Source organism: Acipenser ruthenus, chromosome 1 (assembly GCF_902713425.1).
Source record: "Acipenser ruthenus chromosome 1, fAciRut3.2 maternal haplotype, whole genome shotgun sequence".
In the NCBI taxonomy this organism is placed as follows: Eukaryota; Metazoa; Chordata; class Actinopteri; order Acipenseriformes; family Acipenseridae; genus Acipenser; species Acipenser ruthenus.
This window is the reverse complement of record NC_081189.1, coordinates 113,464,325-113,482,329: the sequence shown is the minus strand read 5'-3', so window position 1 is coordinate 113,482,329 and position 18,005 is coordinate 113,464,325. Positions and strand designations below refer to the sequence as shown.

The following is an 18,005-nucleotide window of genomic DNA, read 5'->3' as shown; positions in this document are numbered from 1 at the left end:
TTCGTTTTTTTTTTTTACCAGAAGGGCTTATTGCACACAAAGCCATTGTAGATGGTCAAGTATGTGAGCTTGCCTCACGCACTGAATGCATGCCTGCCACAGGGCTCCCCTGGGTCCTAAACCCTGCCAAGTATAGGCAGGGATTGCAGTAATCACACACCGGCCATGACTTTTGCAGAAATTAAAGGTTTGCTGACATAAAGGGGTTAAACAGTAGAGTTTTGAGCAAAATACAGGAGAAAATCTGTCCTGGGAGTTGTCCGGGAGAAGTGTCCAAAAAACGGGAGAGTTCCGGCCAGTGCCAGATTAAACTATATGTAGGGCCCCCAGCAGAATTGGGGCCCCCGCGAAGTCACCGTTTGTTTGAGAGATTTGACAAAAACTGCATGCGGGCGGACAGGCCCAGACATAGAAAGAGAGGCACACTTAAGCTTGCTTCTGGTTAATTTTGTTCTTTTATGACAGTTAGGCATTTCTTTCCCTGGTCTCTGAGTCTCTCTCACAAGCAGCTTCCTGCTAATGTATAATACCAAATGCCCCACGCCCTCTACCTCCTCGGAGAGATCCGTCCCTAGTCCTACTACGTCAGAGGCATCAGTCTGCAGGATAAAATGTATGAATCAGGCTCAATTTACGTATTCATTTATTTCAGTTTTAGGGCCAAATGTGCACAGTAGCCTATGCCTCTTTAAATTTTAGAAATGTTCCTTTTTCATTTGGGGGTTGGAATTTTAGAAAAAAAAGCGGGTAAAGGTAAACATGTACAATGCAGGAGGCTGAAGGAAATTCAAATGTGGATGTCTGCAACCAGCAAGAAAGTCCAAAATGTTTCTCTCGCTACAAAAAAAGGAGGACAGAAAAGATATTCCCTTTTTTCATTAAACTACATTTTTTTGGTTCTATTGAATGGTCTGTTCCGTATAAGGAATCTACAAACAGGTTTGGAAAAAAAAAAGAAATCTTTATATATATACAGTATATAATTCTGCTGCTGTTGTATATATTAGCTGCTGGACTTTCTGGTAAACTGCCTCACAACAACACGGATGGAGTCCAATGGTTTAGACTCTGTTGCCCAATCACCCAAAAAGAGAATGTATATGGTTTGGCAACGCTAAGGTTCAAACCCCATTTCTGAATCAACACTGTCTGACTTGTGTTTCCTCGCTTCTCTTTTTCATCTTTGATGATCCATGTGAGCTCCACAACAGGGAACTTCTAGAAATGTTTAGAAACTTCCAGTTTGAGCTTCGAGGAAACATTGACATGAAGGTATTTGCTGTGACAAACGCATGCTTCATTTTAAAGAGACCTGTGTCCATTTTTTAAGACCACCGAACTCATCACCTTGTCGATTTGAAACCATGAAACATTCTTTGGGATTAATAGCACTCTTTGAAAAGCATTATAAAAAGCCATAAAAGAGCAATTTAATAAGATTTGTGTCTTTTTTTCTTTTCAGGGAAAAAGGTACGAACATACTGGACTTTTGGGGGAAGAAAATGGAGAAACACATGTTTTGTACTGAATTTTATTTGGATTATTTATTTTAAACAGAATGTTTTCATGTACTTTTCATGTATTTACTGATGTAAAATGCAAACGTTTATATTAACCAACAAGATAGAATGTCTGCACTAGATACTGTATAGTAATTCATGCATTTAAATTATGTTTAGATTGGAATCTAAAATATATTGTGTCTCACTAAATTCTTACCAAAGCTCTGAAAGCGAAATCAGAATTTTTTTTTTTTTTTACTTCTATATAGCTTATAGTACTAATATCTTAAGGTTGTATCCTCACAACAGTTAGATCATTTAAAAAGCTGTTATTGCATATAATAGTAATATTCCATATGGTGCTGAATCCATTCCTGTTCCATTTCGTTTAATTAAATATATAGGTTGTGATTTGTGACTGATGTGCTCTCTTCAACTGTATTGCTGTATAGACAGCACGTTCTACTTGTACAATGTGTACAATGCTGAGAGCATCTACACACAGGTGTCTTGTGAATTTTACGACTTTTTATTGAGTATCCAACAACTATTAAAACACAAACAAACATCAGAACTGTGGTGAAACCCTTTACTACCCTGGGTATATTCCCATACATATTTAATGCCTTTTTTTCTCAATGTCAAATATACTGGACACTGGGCAGTAAAGGGTTAACCTTGCTTTTGATACCACATAAATTCATGCTGTCGGAAAACAACAACTTGTATATTGGGATCTGTCTCCTGGACCATAGCAACCTTCTTAGATTTGTAAAAAAAAAGAAAGTATTTTTATAAAATTGTAAGGGGCACTGAACATGACTACTAGTCTTGGCAAAGTTATGTTGTTTAATGTCAATGTAAAACGGTTGAGCTGTAAATGTCAATACGATGAAACAAATAAAACATACTGTACTATATAGGTATACATATTCTTGGTGTCTGTGGTGCCACACTGCTTGGATTAAACTTGATCAATGGTTCTTACCGAAGCACAACAGCTAAGCTGATATTGTTTTCACCCCTCACTAATGAGAGATTAAATGAAGTCCCTAGTCTTCCCTGTGCACAACAGGTTTAATTACTGAGTTATTATTCAGACATATTTTATAAACTCCAGTCGACCAAAGAGAAATAAAGCAATTAAGCAGTACTAGAAGGCTTCTGAATGCTGACAACCTGTTGAGCCTCAAGTTTCCAAACAGGTTACACAGTTCCAATAGACCTGCTGGGGATTCTTCCTAAGCTTTTTCCATCTCCTCCTCTAGTCATAGGTCATATTGTCACACCATGTAATGTCATGTTCCAATGTTTTCTAAATGATTGTTTAGCTTTGCTAGACTCCCGCATCTGTTTATTGGTATGAGCTTTGTTAAATATTGCACAATTGCTTATGTTCCTCAATGTTTCCACAATTGGGTCCTCTTTAAGGTAATCTCTATGATGCTCCTTGAGAAATTTTGAGATTCGATAGTACAATGACAGTATAGCTGTAGGTCATGTGCTACCCTTTACTTTGCCAGGACCCTTCACTAGTTCACTGCCCTTATTTTTCACTTTTGTATCTGTAGTCAGTCACTTAGAAGAAGGGAATACCAACTCCTATTCTGTGTCTTCTTGGAGAACTAACATTTTATGAAAACATCCCTGTGCCTCAACAGGTTCTGTGCTTCTTGCCTCTTGAGGAGCTTTCAAGATTCAATGCTGTTAAAAAATATATATATATATATAAAGAATATTTACAGTATAAACAATCCTGATCACCTGTTCAAAAATAAAATGCTGACTTGTTCTCCATACATTCTTGTTGGCTTTTTCAGTTAATGGGATGTTACAGGAGGGCAATCCAAAGTAACATTTTGAGCAGATGTTGCCTTTCCAAAACAAGGTTGAAAGAGTTTAACACCACTGCAATTTAGTTAAAAAAACAAAACCTTAATATGTACTATAGTTCTACCAAGGTGGTGAACACGAGCAACCTGCAATGAACAACAACAACAATTTATGTTTCTATAGCACTTTTCGTCTCAAGGATCCTAAGAAAGTAAAAAGAAAGCACTGGGCAGGTAGTGTTGGTTGAAGAGCAAGTTATGCTTTATTTTTTTTTTTCCCCTTCACAGCTAATTGCTGTAAACATGGCTATCCAATGTCCAGTAAGAAATCAGTACAAGAGAATTTCACTTTTGAACTCAGACTGCATTAAGGGTGCAACAGTGCACGTGGTACGTATTATTTTTAGATATTTTTTATTTTTGATCTGCTGCTGTTTGGATTTATTTGAATAGGCCCCAAAGCATGCCTGCTCTGCACTTGGAAATGATTCTTGTTTACTCCTAAGAGGAAATCCTTCATTAGCTGTGCTGTTTTCCCGTGACAGATTTGTCCTGTTGTTCAATAACAGGTCAGGTCTTGTGTTAATTAAAAATCACATTACAACATAAAGCATAACCCAATAAACCCTTGAAAACTGTACCTGAATGGGTGTTTGTTTCTCATCTTTATTCAACAGTACAGCAGAGCTGCACTCAGACAATAGAATTGACAAGACAGCGAATAGATATGACAAGGATTCGTAGGTACAATGCAAGTAGAGTGGTCAATGGCGTTCCCCGCTGACACATTCCAGCTTACAATTCCCACTTGGCGTCACGTCTCGTCTGATAATGAAATGTTTGATCATGTTCTTGATTAAACAGGACCTCTTTTATCTTGAGTAAATGTCGTACAACAGCATTGCTCTGTGTCCTTTCTTTAAATCCTTTCAAAGCCCAGATGCACTGGCTTTGCTCCACTGAAACGCTTGCATACATATGTATGACTGTTTTATGGAAACACAAGTTTTGAGCAAACATGCCTTTTATTCATCTTTTAATTAAAATGTATAATTAATATCCAGCTACAACACTTAAGATGAGATCTTCAATTGAAATTCAAAGTACTTAAAAATAGAATCAAAGAGGCCTGTTTGAAAAGAAGCACTGGAGCCAGCCAATCCTTTTGTCTCCTGGTTTACCTCACTCACCCCTGAAAACAAAAAGTACACCGAAACCCATTATAGAGTCTCTATTTATTTCTATATGCAACAGGATTAAAACATAACTTACTGCACATACTGTATATACCATATATGTGTTTGTATTTGTTTTATTAACTTGACTACAATCTTGCCTTGTTTGTGCAGTATGGATTATACAGTTTCCACTGCAATCAAACTTGCTATTCATTAATACTGTATATTAAAGTTATTACTTGTTTTTCTGTATGTAAATTGTATCATATTATTCCCCTATGACACATCACAGTTGGCTATGTGCTAAACTTGGATGACATCCATGAAAGCAGCATAGGCGCTTCCATTTGTATTGGTGTGTGTTTAAAGGAATCAACATCAAGGAGCCATGATATTAAAGTTAATTGGTAATAAAGTCAAATGTTAGTTATAGCCTGCAATCTCAGGTACACTCCGATTCAATGTCTGGATCATGGTTTCTTCTTTGGGGTATGGGTAATGTTAGTTCTTTGGCTGCTGGTCCCACGCCTCAATGGGAGAAGGAAGCCATCGGTCAGCATGGGGGGACTGTGACAAAACCATGCACGGGGACTGCCTGCAGATAAAGAAGAGATGGGAGAGGTGGAGGATAAGGTTGCAACTGGGATTGCATCAGCAAGGTAAAGGTTAAATAAGTCAGGGAGACAGGATAAATCACCCTAGAATCTCAGCCCAGGCTTATAATTAAACTGTTCCAAAAATCCATATGTTAAAACAATATATTCATGATTTGTTAAAGACTTTATCATAAGCTGTGCTAATATTAATGCAGAGCATATCTGTGTGTGGGTGTTTATGACTGCCTGCTGTCTGTTTGCGCTCTCTATTCAATTGGTCGTAACAGTGGTGGATCCTAATACCGCCACTGTTTTCATATTAAAATAGGACCAGCCTTTTAAAGACTCACACTCACTGATACAGATTTTGCTTGTGTCTCTATGTTTTAATGTTAGATCACCTTAATAAACACCACCTCCTGTGTTCAGATGAAACTGACCCAAATCAGGCTAACCAGTGGTAAAAACCCATACAGTTGTTAACAACTGTTAATCTATAACTAAGTGGTAAGTCTATAGACAATTAGGTCTTGTGACCTCTTTCCAAAACACAAAACATAAGCGGTTGCCAAGACAGACTTTGAATGTTCATTTTGCAAAATTGGGACACAAGGGTGTAAATAGGTGCGTTAATTAGCATCTCACTCAATTATTCCTCGCCGCTGAGATTTTATTAGAAAGTCATTTCATTCCCATTGGGGTACATTAAAAAGTCTCATAGGTTTTCATCATCTTATTAATATACTGAAGTTTTTTGAAGGACTCCAGAAATCAATGCTCAGAAGTAGGGACCCTAAAAAGTACATTGGAAAGAAGTAAGTGATTTTTGTTTGCTTTATGTTTGGTAAAATAGATGATAATCTGCTCTTTGAATATGTCTCTCTCTGTGGTGTGGTAAACTTGTAGTTAATTGAACAAGTGGTGTATGAATGTACTAGACATGGCAGCATAATCTAGCCAGTGATATTTACACTCTTTCCTTTTTTTAAACAGAAAAGTCATCATTTGTTTGAAAACATTCTCAATAGATAACTGTTGGAATGTATTTAATTGATCTAAATGACTGTGAACACAAATATACAATAACTGCTATTCAAAAAACAGGAACCTCCATGTTGTTTTACATATCTTTACAGACAGAATTAGGTGACGTACCATTCTCATAAACTCGGTACACAAACAGTCCTGTTTTAACAATGTTTATCTGCACCTCCTCAACTTGTATCAAATAAGCTCATTAATGGAGGTCCAGTTAAACTTGCTTGAGAGTTGTGATAGGCACTCAAAATGACATTCCTGTTTTTAAGAATCTTTCTGAGATCGTAGACGGGCGCGAAGAACATTTTTAAGCAAGAGTTTGTTTTTTTCTCTTCTTTCTCGGATAGAGCAGCTATTTCAGCCTTCGTGGCTATGTTTACATGTTTTCGTTTTTCATTTTAATATGCAATGGTCCAAAAAAACACTGAACAGACACTTTGAAATCTCCACGAGTCAAGCTGGGTGATCATGTGAGCACAAGGCTGTAGACTATGGTGTATACAGAATGTGTCAAAATGCAGGTTTTTTGAAGTGATATTAAGTGGGTGGAAATCAATTGTATGACTGTTACATTTCCGTGACATTAAGTGGAGTGTGACATGAACCAAAGTGATATTATCCATTGACTCCCATTATATTGTTTCAATTGACTCCCATTATATTGTGGTCAGGACATTTAAATTTGATGATAATAAGGTGTGATATTAACCTGAGTTAGTATTGTATATTGTTGACTCGATTGTATATTGTTGACTTGATTGTGGTTTTATATATTAGGCTACAGTTATGAGTCAAAGGCAATGGCAGTAAATAAAGATTTATTACCTATCTATTATAAACTAAACAAAAACATGTTTGTTTTTGTGTAATAGTGGTCTGTTCACTATGTGCTAACAATGCAATAAGGCATACTGTACATTCATTGCTGGAGTTGTGATTATTATTGGAGCGTTCTTCTATAGATCGATTTTACATCTGTTGTAGTGCATTAAGTACATACTTTGGCTGAAACCTAAGTGATGTAAAATGATTTGAGACCTGGACTTTAGAGCACTTTGGCTACAAGGTATTATGTTGGTCAAATATAATTACTGGATGTAAATCCCTGAATTGTTTATGGTTTATTTGAGTCCTTTCTATATACACTTTATGGAGTTATTATTATTATTTATTTCTTAGCAGACACCCTTATCCAGGGCAACTTACAATTGTTACAAGATACCACATTATTTTTACATACAATTACCCATTTATACAGTTGAGCTTTGAACCCACAACCCTCCGTTCAAAAGTCCAGAGCCCTAACCACTACTCCACACTGCTGTCACACTGAGCTATCAAAGCATTTCACCTGTTTTATTCTCTTTGATGGGTTAGATAAAAATACAGAACTCTAAACTTAAAACGCTTCATGTTTGTATAACGATCCTTAACAAACAGAAATAATAATATGTGGATTCGTTTCTAAAACAGAATTAACATAACTGCTAAAAAGTTCACTCGACCGTACGGTAAGAAGCCAAGAACAGTATGCAAGTCAAAAAAATATTATGCGTTTTGAGTTTCTAAGATGAAGGCAGCATGAAGCAATTTCACGTTAACTAGATGAGAAACTAATATGGAATTACTTTGTGAGTAAATGGTGTATTTTTTACAATAAACCCAAAACGCTAAACCTGGGCATGAGTTTGTGTTATATTATCAACATACGCTAGGGACAACAATAATTGTAAAATAATAATGACCTCATGTCCACTCCATATGAATTTGTGTGAATTAAAACACTATAGTAGATGTGTTGGTGATATGCGATTATATTTTTATTGAAATATAATTATTATTATTATTGTGTAAATTAAATCAACCCATCGCATGGTCTCTTAATAAAACAACATTAAACTGCAATTCAGAAAATAATCATTAAATTAATTCATAATGAATTCCGGCTGAATACCACAGGAATAACACCTGAATATCGTCTGCACTTCCTCTGAGTTCCGCACATATTCATTTTGAATTCAGCCCTGTTAATTCATGTGGATTTAATTACCCCTGTTCATTCTGTATTTCTTTGTAACATTACATATAGGGTAAGGCATGCATTCATGCATGAATTAACACTTCTCTCAATCTGTTAATTCATGTATGGATCCATGCCTTATACATGTGATCAACATAATGAATGGAATGAATAGGGGTAATTAAATCCACATGAATTAACAGGGCTGAATTCAAAATTAATTACAGTGCTTCAGAGGAAATGCAGAAGATATTATTTTAAAGTGTTCCCAAAAAACACACTTTTCTTATTCAAAGTGAGCTGTTGATTCTCTCAAAGGAGGTGCATCTGTGCAGCTGACATTCAGCTCAGGGTGCTGCTGAACTTGAGTCATTACAGGCAGAGATGGTGACAGACAGCAGGCTCTAGCAGGGACTGATGGAGAGACAGGCACAAGGAAGGTAAGGGAAAAAACAAGAACTTGTCAAAGCGCAAGACAAGATTAAATCAAATTTTTTCTTTCTACAGAACTGTTTTCTAAATCCTTAAATTACAACATGAATGATGATGAGTTCACAAACTAACCAGGAGGCATTGAAAGGAAGTGAATGATCTGTTTTTTTTAATTTATTTTTATTTTATTGTATTTATTTAACCAGGAGATCGAGGCCTCATTTACAAGGGGTCCTGGTTTCTATATAGAAATAAATAACAAATGTTTTGTCTGAGAATCTTTTTAAATTTAACGTGGGTTTGTGTGTGTTCTAGAAAGGTATTTTTCTAGAATGGTTAAGCAATATATATATATATATACTGTTTAATAAAACATTTATACTGTTTACTGTTAAATAGGTGCAATATGATCAAAATACTAATAAAATTCTTGTAACAAGTGTTTTTGAATTATTTTGAATTCTTGAAAAAAAAGGAAAACTGAAATATTAAAAAAACAAAAAACATAGTTAAGCAAATATACAAAGTTTGCAGATTTGATTAAAGTTTTTGTTGGCTGATTGGGTTCAGTTCTATCTTCAAATGATTCTTTCTTAAATGTAGATTATTTCTAATACCAATAAACATTTGTTGAATTCAAAACAAAAGTGGACCAAACACTCAAATATGCTCCTAAAAACATGATAAGATGATGTGTGAAACATGTTTTAATCAGCTATTGCTTTAGAGGGATTTTGCTGTTTGATGAAAACATTTTATTTAAATTTGTTTTACAGCTGTCAAAGCTATCTTTTGCAGTAGCGGTTTTGGTATTCATGAAGTGCACCATAAACCTCCATGTACTTCTCACGACTAGGGAACTTCAATGCTCTATTAGTTTGGTTAAAGAAGGTTTTAATAAGCAGCCCTATAAAATACCTTGAAAAAGTAAAATTGCATATACTGCCAATATTCACTATGGGCCCTAGTCTGATTTGGCTTACATGCTGGACGAAGGGCATCCAGCTCATAAATAGTGTGTAAACTAAGTGACAATAGGGTCCTACATTCATAACAAGGCTCTGTGATGTTCTTGTGTTGAATTTGAATTTCCACCTTTAGAGCAATGTTTAAAATCTTTTTGAAATGGTCTGCATACTGTTTGGCTGTAGCAGCTGGACACAAGTTGTTTACTTACAGAGAAGTACGGCTTCTGATCTCTCTGAGCTCAAACAAGATGAAAGCAATAATGAAATCTTCCTGAAATGTCACCACTAGCACTTTAGCTGGTTTTCTGCTGCCAATAATCTGCCAGATACCACAAGCATGTCTGGATGAAAAGATTCTGTTCCTGGAGGTTTTTACCTTGAATCTGTGCCCGTTTGCCTACCAGGAACTCTTCCAGCTTTGGAAACTAGAATTCAGAAGAAGAAGAAGAAGACGAAGAAGAAGAAGAAGAAGATGATGATGCTGGTTCAATTTTAGCTAAAAATATACATCGCTTCTGACAGTTAGCAAATAGTGGACTGTTTATGTGTTTCCATCTGTAATAAACATAAGAAATGGCCATTGCTGACACTTTTTATCAATTTGACAGATCATTTCCTTCTGAAAGTTGTCTTCCCTTAGATGAATGTGGGTTTGCAATTGCGGTCGCAGGGGATATTCAAAAAACAAACACTGAACTTGCTATCATTCTTTAAATAGTAGTAAGTGGAGAGCCATAAAATAAAAATAACTTGTCAATTTACAACGCCTCCTACATCCCCGTGGCATGTCATTCAATCATGTCGTCTTCTGTAAATATGAATGACTATATGCATTACTTTCATTTTCTTAAAGGGATTATGCTAAGGTACAGCTTTTCTGTTATTTTCTAATTTGGGGTTGGGTTTGGGACAGTGAAAATCATTATTTAGGTCAGTTAACAGAAGTTAAGTTAAGAAGGTCAGTTAATTGATGCACGTCCTGAAGTTTTTCTTTTTTTTTTTAAATTCTGAACCCAAACAGAATCTGACAAAATGAAAACACTGTCAGAATATTTGCATTATATTCATTCATTACCAGTCTGACTTTGGGCTCAACTTAAAAAAATGGGCTAATGTGCAGAATCAAAATAATGCTAAAACTTACAAAAAAACAATGTTAGATATTTACAAATGTAACTAAAAAAGACATTGGTTTAAATTACATTGACGTGTCCTTAGCTGCTTTTCAGACGAATCCAACAAAGCGTTCAGAAGTTACCTATTCACAAGCTTTCATACAAAGAAACAAACATCCAAACAAGAGAATGTATAAAAACAGTATTTGTGCTCCGAAGCAGTTTACACTGTTGGCCGCTTGCAAAGCACACAGCTCAGATAGACAGTTCTAAGCAGTCTATGAACAGGCAAGCACATGGAGCTCTTTGCAAATGTTATTTCTGTGATAAAGCTAGCATCCCACTGGAATTAATTAGTTTTCTATTAATACTGGACTGGAAGGCGACAGATAAAAGCGAGGTAGACTGGGTTGGAATAGCACTAGGGACTGATTTCAATGAACTTAATTGACCAGCAATCTTGGATAGGTTCAGGTTTCTATTCATACATTCTGACTGATAACTAACATTTACAATATACAAGGCACTGATATATATATATATATATATATATATATATATATATATATATATATATATAAAGTTTATTTTTCCACATCTGTTCGTAGATTCCTTATACGGAACGGACCAGTAGTAGCATTGCATTCAACAGCACCAAAAAAATGTAGTTTAACGAAAAAAGGGAATAACTTTTCTGTCCTCCTTTTTTTTGTAGCGAGACAAACATTTTGGACCTAAACCGTTCTTGCTGGCTGCAGATATCCACATTTGAATTTCCTTCAGCCTCCCGCATTGTACATGTTTACCTTTACCAGCTGTAAGATTAAATATACAACACATAACCATTCTATTGTGCTGTCTGTGTATCATGAGATGTGTATGTCAGTCGATATGTCCGGTTAAAATACACACAAAATAATACTTTGTACTTAAGATATAATAAATGCTGTTCTTAATAACAATTTGCATGCGGATGAATTTATGTATGTATACTTCCATTTAAATGTCAAACCCTGTAGGTCTTGCATGAACTCAGTACATCAAAAAAGTGGCAAAACATTCTCACTGCACGTCTATGCCAAAGACGCAGGGAACAAACAGTGTAGCCAAATATATTTTATCAAATGATGTAAGCCCATAACTACTACAATATGCTAAAACGTAGTTTATCAGATTGTACTGTACAGCCAGCTTGCCTTGAAAGTAAAAAGTACCTGTTTCTTATTCCAGCAATGACCAGCTGTGAAAACACTGTATTTATGTTTATCCGCTTGTGTGGACCCTGTGTACATAATGTTGCTCTTTTTTTCATTTGTTGCTTCTCTTAGATATGGTGATTTATTTAATGTAATAATGAGCAAACTTTTAGGTTGCACTGTTAACTGTTAAAAGTGAATGTACTGTGCAGTTGCTGCTGTAAACCTTACTGGAGTCTAATAATACACACGTCTTTATTAACCAGGTAGGATTTCCACGGACACATCCCATATCCCATCCCAGTACTAATAAATGGCTGCAGACAATCTATCCAAAGACTAGGAAGGAATGTGACCCTGTAGTTGTGTTTTACTAAGTCTAGTAACAATTCCGCTAATCTGAAGGATCTGAGGACATTCCGTTTTATGTTACACAGGGTTGTCACACACAACGTCGTTCGTCAAGAAGTCTCCCTGTGACAGTTAAAGTAGCAATGTGTTGGTAACTTGCTATGATTGATTTGCTCTTCCCGCATTTTTTGCCAGCAGATGGCAGCATTGTTAGGTCTTAAAGCATTTTTTTTATATAAAAATCAGCAGAGGGCTTTGGTTAATTGAATGCACAGTGTACAGTAAGCTTGTTTTTCCATAATATCTTTTCATTATTTCTTAGATTTTAGTATGAGATGCCTGTTGCTTCTGGCTGACCCCTGAGGAACACATAAGAATAAAATGCAATCACTCATTTCATGTAGCTCTAATTATATAATGATAAGTCAGCATTGTTGAATTGTATTGAGGGGGGCTTAAATGTTGAGTAGGCTTTATTTGGAATTATGCAGTGTAACCAACAACTGAAACAGAAAAGGCATTTCTGAATAGTTGCCAAATATTATTATGTATCGTTGCTTCAGATTTATCTCATTAGCACAGTTACTTCCCACATAGTTTGTGGCACCTTCTATTCTCCACAGAAACACCAATGCAGTTCCCCTGCTTCTGTGGTGGGCAGCGTAGTGTGAGGTACTGCCATTAAGTATTCTGAACCCTGTTGGTGAGATTATTATTATTTATTATTTATTTCTTAGCAGACGCCCTTATCCAGGGCGTCTTACAATTGTTACAAGATATCACATTACTTTTACATACAATTACCCATTTATACAGTTGGGTTTTTACTGGAGCAATCTAGGTAAAGTACTTTGCTCAAGGGTACAGCAGCAGTGTCCCCCACCTGGGATTGAACCCACGACCCTCCGGTCAAGAGTTCAGAGCCCTAACCACTACTCCACACTGCTGCCCCCAGATGACCTCTATAACCACACCTGTAGGCAAGCTCATCTCTTTTGCATAGCGGTTAGGGTTCTCGCTTCTGGTGTGCATGGTCTCTGGTTTGTACCCAGCCTCCAAGTCAGCACAAGTCAGACAGCTGTCAACAGGGGACTCGTGGGCTGATAAAAACAGATAATATTTACTTGTAAATGTAAAGAAGTAGCCTCAGAGTGAGGAGATCAAACCTGTTAACTTGCAACTCTGTGACGCATCACACTTACATAATAATTTGTCCCGTTACCATTCCCAAGGTTGTTAGTCACCAACGCTGGACTAGAATCCAGTCTAAGTTATTTTATCTTTGTATAGCCAGGAACAATTCCTTATAGAAACCAAAAGGTACTCTGTTCAGAAAAAAACCTGTAAATACACAGTACTCATCCCTTAACACGTTTGCACGAATGAAATCCCCTAGTGCTCCCTCTTTTGATCTTATGGAAAAGGTCAATTCTTTTTATAATCGGATTTCCAAGTGGAGAGGCTTTACATTTGTCAGAGTAACTGTTTACTGAGCTCAAAGGGACCATGTTTGCTTCAGCAAACATTAAATGCATCCTGAACGAAATCAAAAGGGAGACGTGACTTCAGTCAGCTCATTAAAGGCCTGTAAGTAGCTGTTTTAATGAATGAAAACACTGAGGGGGAAAGTGAGATTAATTACTGCGCAGAAGCTGTTCAAATCAGTCAGGATTATCCAGGGCATGTGCAGGATCTGTTCGGTATGTTCAACAGATTTCAGATCCCACTGCTCCCCCACTAACTGTATACACGTTTTTCTGGTTGTATAGTGAGGTGTTTATGTATCTCAGGAGTTTTTTTTTGGGCAACAATTCTTAACTTGAATTTACAATATTTATTTATCAGTGGGGGAAAAACTCCTAAATATAGTGATTATATGACAGAGCTAATTATAATTTGCATTGTCATTTCAGGAAGTTTCAAGAAATCATGGCAAATATATCTGAATGGGTTGGCAACACAAATTCATCAGGATTCACAGACTTTGAACCATGTGCCAGTTTGAGAAGCACAGCATCGAAAATAGTTCTGTATTTATTCATTATAGCTGTGGTAACTTGCACCATTGTTGGTAACTTTTTACTGGTCCTGGCCATTGCTTACTTTAAACAACTGCACTCCCCAACCAACTCATTCGTCCTGTCACTGGCTGTTGCAGACTTCCTAGTTGGACTCACAGTCATGCCCTACAGCATGATCAGAACGATTGAAGGATGCTGGTACTTTGGATCCATTTTCTGCCGAATCCACTCAAGCCTAGACGTGATGCTATGCACAGCCTCTATCTTTCACTTGAGTTGCATTGCGTTTGATCGCTACTATGCCGTTTGCAATCCCCTGGTATACGGATTCAAAATGTCCAAAAAGAGGGTTACGGTCCTTATAATCATCTGCTGGATTGTCCCCCTGCTGATATCTTTTGCTCCTATTATGCTAGGACTTCCTGAGATTGGCATTGAAAACAAACTACCAAGCAATGTATGCTACTTTTTAGTCAACCAAGTGTACGCAGTTATGGCCTCCTTTGTTGCCTTTTATCTACCTATGTTTATAATGCTTGTTGCGTACTGGAAGATCTACAAGGCAGCACAGAGACAAGCCAGGCAGATAAGCGCAGTAGAGAACCAGATGAACCTTCAGAGCTCCGATCCAGGTACCACCAAGAAGCCAAGACATAAAAGCTCCCTGAAACGGGAGAAAAAGGCAGCGAAAACCCTTGGGATCATCATCGGAGCCTTCCTTGTTTTCTGGTTGCCTTTCTTCACGACGAACATCATTGATCCTTTTATAGAGTACCAGACAGACATGGTTGTCTGGGAAGTGTTTTTATGGCTTGGTTACGTGAATTCCTCCATGAACCCTTTCCTCTATGGTTTCTTCAACAGGTCGTTTAGAAGGGCATTCTTCATCATCATCGGTTGCAAAATCTGCTTTCCTGGATTGTCACCCAACACTGACCTTTCCAACACCAAAGGCAATGAACGGACAACAAACTAGAAATTCTTCCCATCAGACTTAATACTTTTTTTGCTTCGATTTTATTTTCACAGTGGTTAAGATAAGTGCACTCCAATCTACACTAATTTCTACGGTTCAGTTTGATGGGGGAACAGAAATATTTCTGGGTCCTGGAGCTTTAGCCTGACTCAAGTTTTTTTGATATGTATTAAGATTTAGCAACTGATACAAGCATTAGCAGCAGTGCTTAACAGTGTTACGTATTATCAGGCGTTGGTGTGGTATACATATATAATACATGGTGAATAATAATCTCTCTATAAACTCCTGTGTTTTATAGTTTTATTTTACCCATGTATTTTTTCTCCACCACTCTATCACCAGTACATGAACACAACAAAATAATATCAAAACAACAACACCCTGCAGATTTCAAGTTGTATCCGCTAAAGACAGGGATACATTTATGGAAGAGCATTTTTATAATTTCTGTCTCTGTCACCATGCATTACAACAAATAATATACACCAAAGTTGTACATGTAAGGCTGTTATTCTATCTCAGGTTTCTGATGACACTGATAAACCACTCGAGCCAGCGCTCTCGTGATTTATACATCGCCACAAACCCTCGACAGAATTACATATTATGCACAGTTGGGTGTACATTATTCCTTATAATACCAACACAGACTTCCTAAAGAAAATAATAGATCACAGGTCAGTTCCCTGTCCAATCGACTAATTGCATATCCTTGATTTATCAAGGACACAGGGTTAACCTAACCTGAAAGAATATACACATGATGATCAGGTGTTAAGATCCAGAATGATTAACATCAAGAGATTTTTATGCAGACTTTCTGTTGATCGTTGCACTGTATTATAGTAAAGATTGACCTTGATACATGGCAATAGTAAAACAGTCCATGGCATACTTCTAGATCTTTTGCAGACAGGGAGATATGGAGTGGCTGCAACACACTTTACTTTATGAGGAATAAATACATGTTAAATTGATATGCAATTACCCATTTATTGAGGTTCTGTTACATGTTACTAAATATGTGCATGTACAGTTGACCCTGCCTCACATGGTATAAAGGTGTCTTCTCAGGAACCACTTTGGTGGACAAGATGACTGCAAAACAAAGCTGAAGGGTTCTGTCACCAAAAGTGTGAAAGAAGAAGACACTCTTATACCATAAGAGGCAGGGGCTGGTTAACTGTATGGTAACACTTTTAAGTGTCTCCAATTACTGTGTATTTACTTAGTAGTTACTTAGTAAATACATGTGTACTTACACATAATTACAATGTTATTATGCATAGTTACAATGCATTAACGTGTCAATCTTTTTGCAAGATATATGTAAGTACACAATTGTATCAGAAAGGATTAGGGTTACAGTTAGGGTTAGGTTTAGATGTACATGTTAAGCACATTGTAACTATGCATAATAACATTGTAATTATGTGTAAGTACACATGTATTTACTAAGTAACTATCTATTATGGGGAAGTAAACATATTTAGTAAGTAGCTACTATGTAAATACACAATAATTTGAGACGTGTAATATAAAGTGTTACCAACTGTACATATGAACTTATTATAAATAATTTTTTAATAAAACATTTAAAAAGAACAACAAATTCTATGTTACTTATTCTTTCTTTTCCTTTTGGTTGACAAGAAAGGTAACAGTGTTGTGCATATATATATATATATATATATATATATATATATATATATATATATATATATATATATATATATATAAAACAAAAAACCAAGTTAACTTAGTTATTCATGTCTTTAGAATTTTGGTCAATTGGTATTTTACCATGCATTAGACACTTATTAAATTGGTTGTTTCCTGCTTCAACACTGGCTGTTTTTAACATGTAACATACTACATGGGTAATTACACATTAATTACATATACTGTATCAAATGCTTAGGTATGTCATACAAAATAAAACGCAGTGCCCTGTTTGTAAGGAAAAGACTATCTAACTTTTAAAACAAAAAATGTAAACATTTTAAAATGTTTATATGTTTCATATCTTTATATTCTCGTTTTTAATAAATGCGTATCCATTTTGTGCATTGAATCTGTGTGTGTGTGTATTGTGTTGTGTTGTGTGAGCGTGTGTGTCTCAGTGTGTGCATGTGTGTGTGTGTGTGTCTGTGTGTGTGTATGTGTCTGAGTGTGTTTGTGTGTGTCTCAGTGTGTGTGTCTTAGTGTGTGTGTTTGTCTCAGTGTGTGTGTGTCTCAGTGTGTGTGTTTGTCTCAGTGTGTGCGTGTGTCTCATTGTGTGTGTGTGTGTCTCAGTGTGTGTGTGTCTCAGTGTGTGTGTTTGTCTCAGTGTGTGCGTGTGTCTCAGTGTGTGTGTGTGTCTCAGTGTGTGTGTGTATGTGTGTATGTGCGCATGTCTCAGTGTGTGCATGTATGTTTGTGTTTGTGTGTGTGCATGTGTCTCAGTGTGTGTGTGTGTGTCTCAGTGTGTGCATGTGTGTGTGTTTGTGTGTGTGCGTGTGTCTGTGTGTGTGTGTATGTGTCTCAGTGTGTTTCTCAGTGTGTGTGTTTGTCTCAGTGTGTGTGTGTGTCTCAGTGTGTGCATGTGTTTATATCTGTGTGTGTGCGTGTGTCTCGGTGTGTGTGTGTCTCAGTGTGTGTGTGTATGTGCCCATGTCTCAGTGTGTGCATGTGTGTGTGTGTTTGTGTGTGTCTCAGTGTGTGTGTTTGTATCTGTGTGTGTGTGCGTGTGTCTCAGTGTGTGTGTGTCTCAGTGTGTGTGTGTTTGTGTGTATGTG

At 36.6% G+C, this 18,005-nt stretch overlaps 1 protein-coding gene across 1 annotated transcript; it reads left to right on the top strand.

Annotated features, from left to right (window-relative positions):
- Positions 1–14,157: 14,157 nt before the first annotated feature.
- LOC117420632 (5-hydroxytryptamine receptor 4-like) lies at positions 14,158–16,777 on the top strand. Its single transcript, XM_034034135.3, has one exon. The coding sequence runs from the start codon at positions 14,158–14,160 to the stop codon at positions 15,223–15,225; it is 1,068 nt and encodes a 355-aa protein (XP_033890026.1). The 3' UTR covers positions 15,226–16,777.
- Positions 16,778–18,005: the final 1,228 nt, after the last annotated feature.

What these genes read in the sequence shown, in the direction of transcription:
- LOC117420632 (XM_034034135.3), top strand. Translation starts at nt 14,158, where the DNA reads ATGGCAAATATATCTGAATGGGTTGGCAACACAAATTCATCAGGATTC.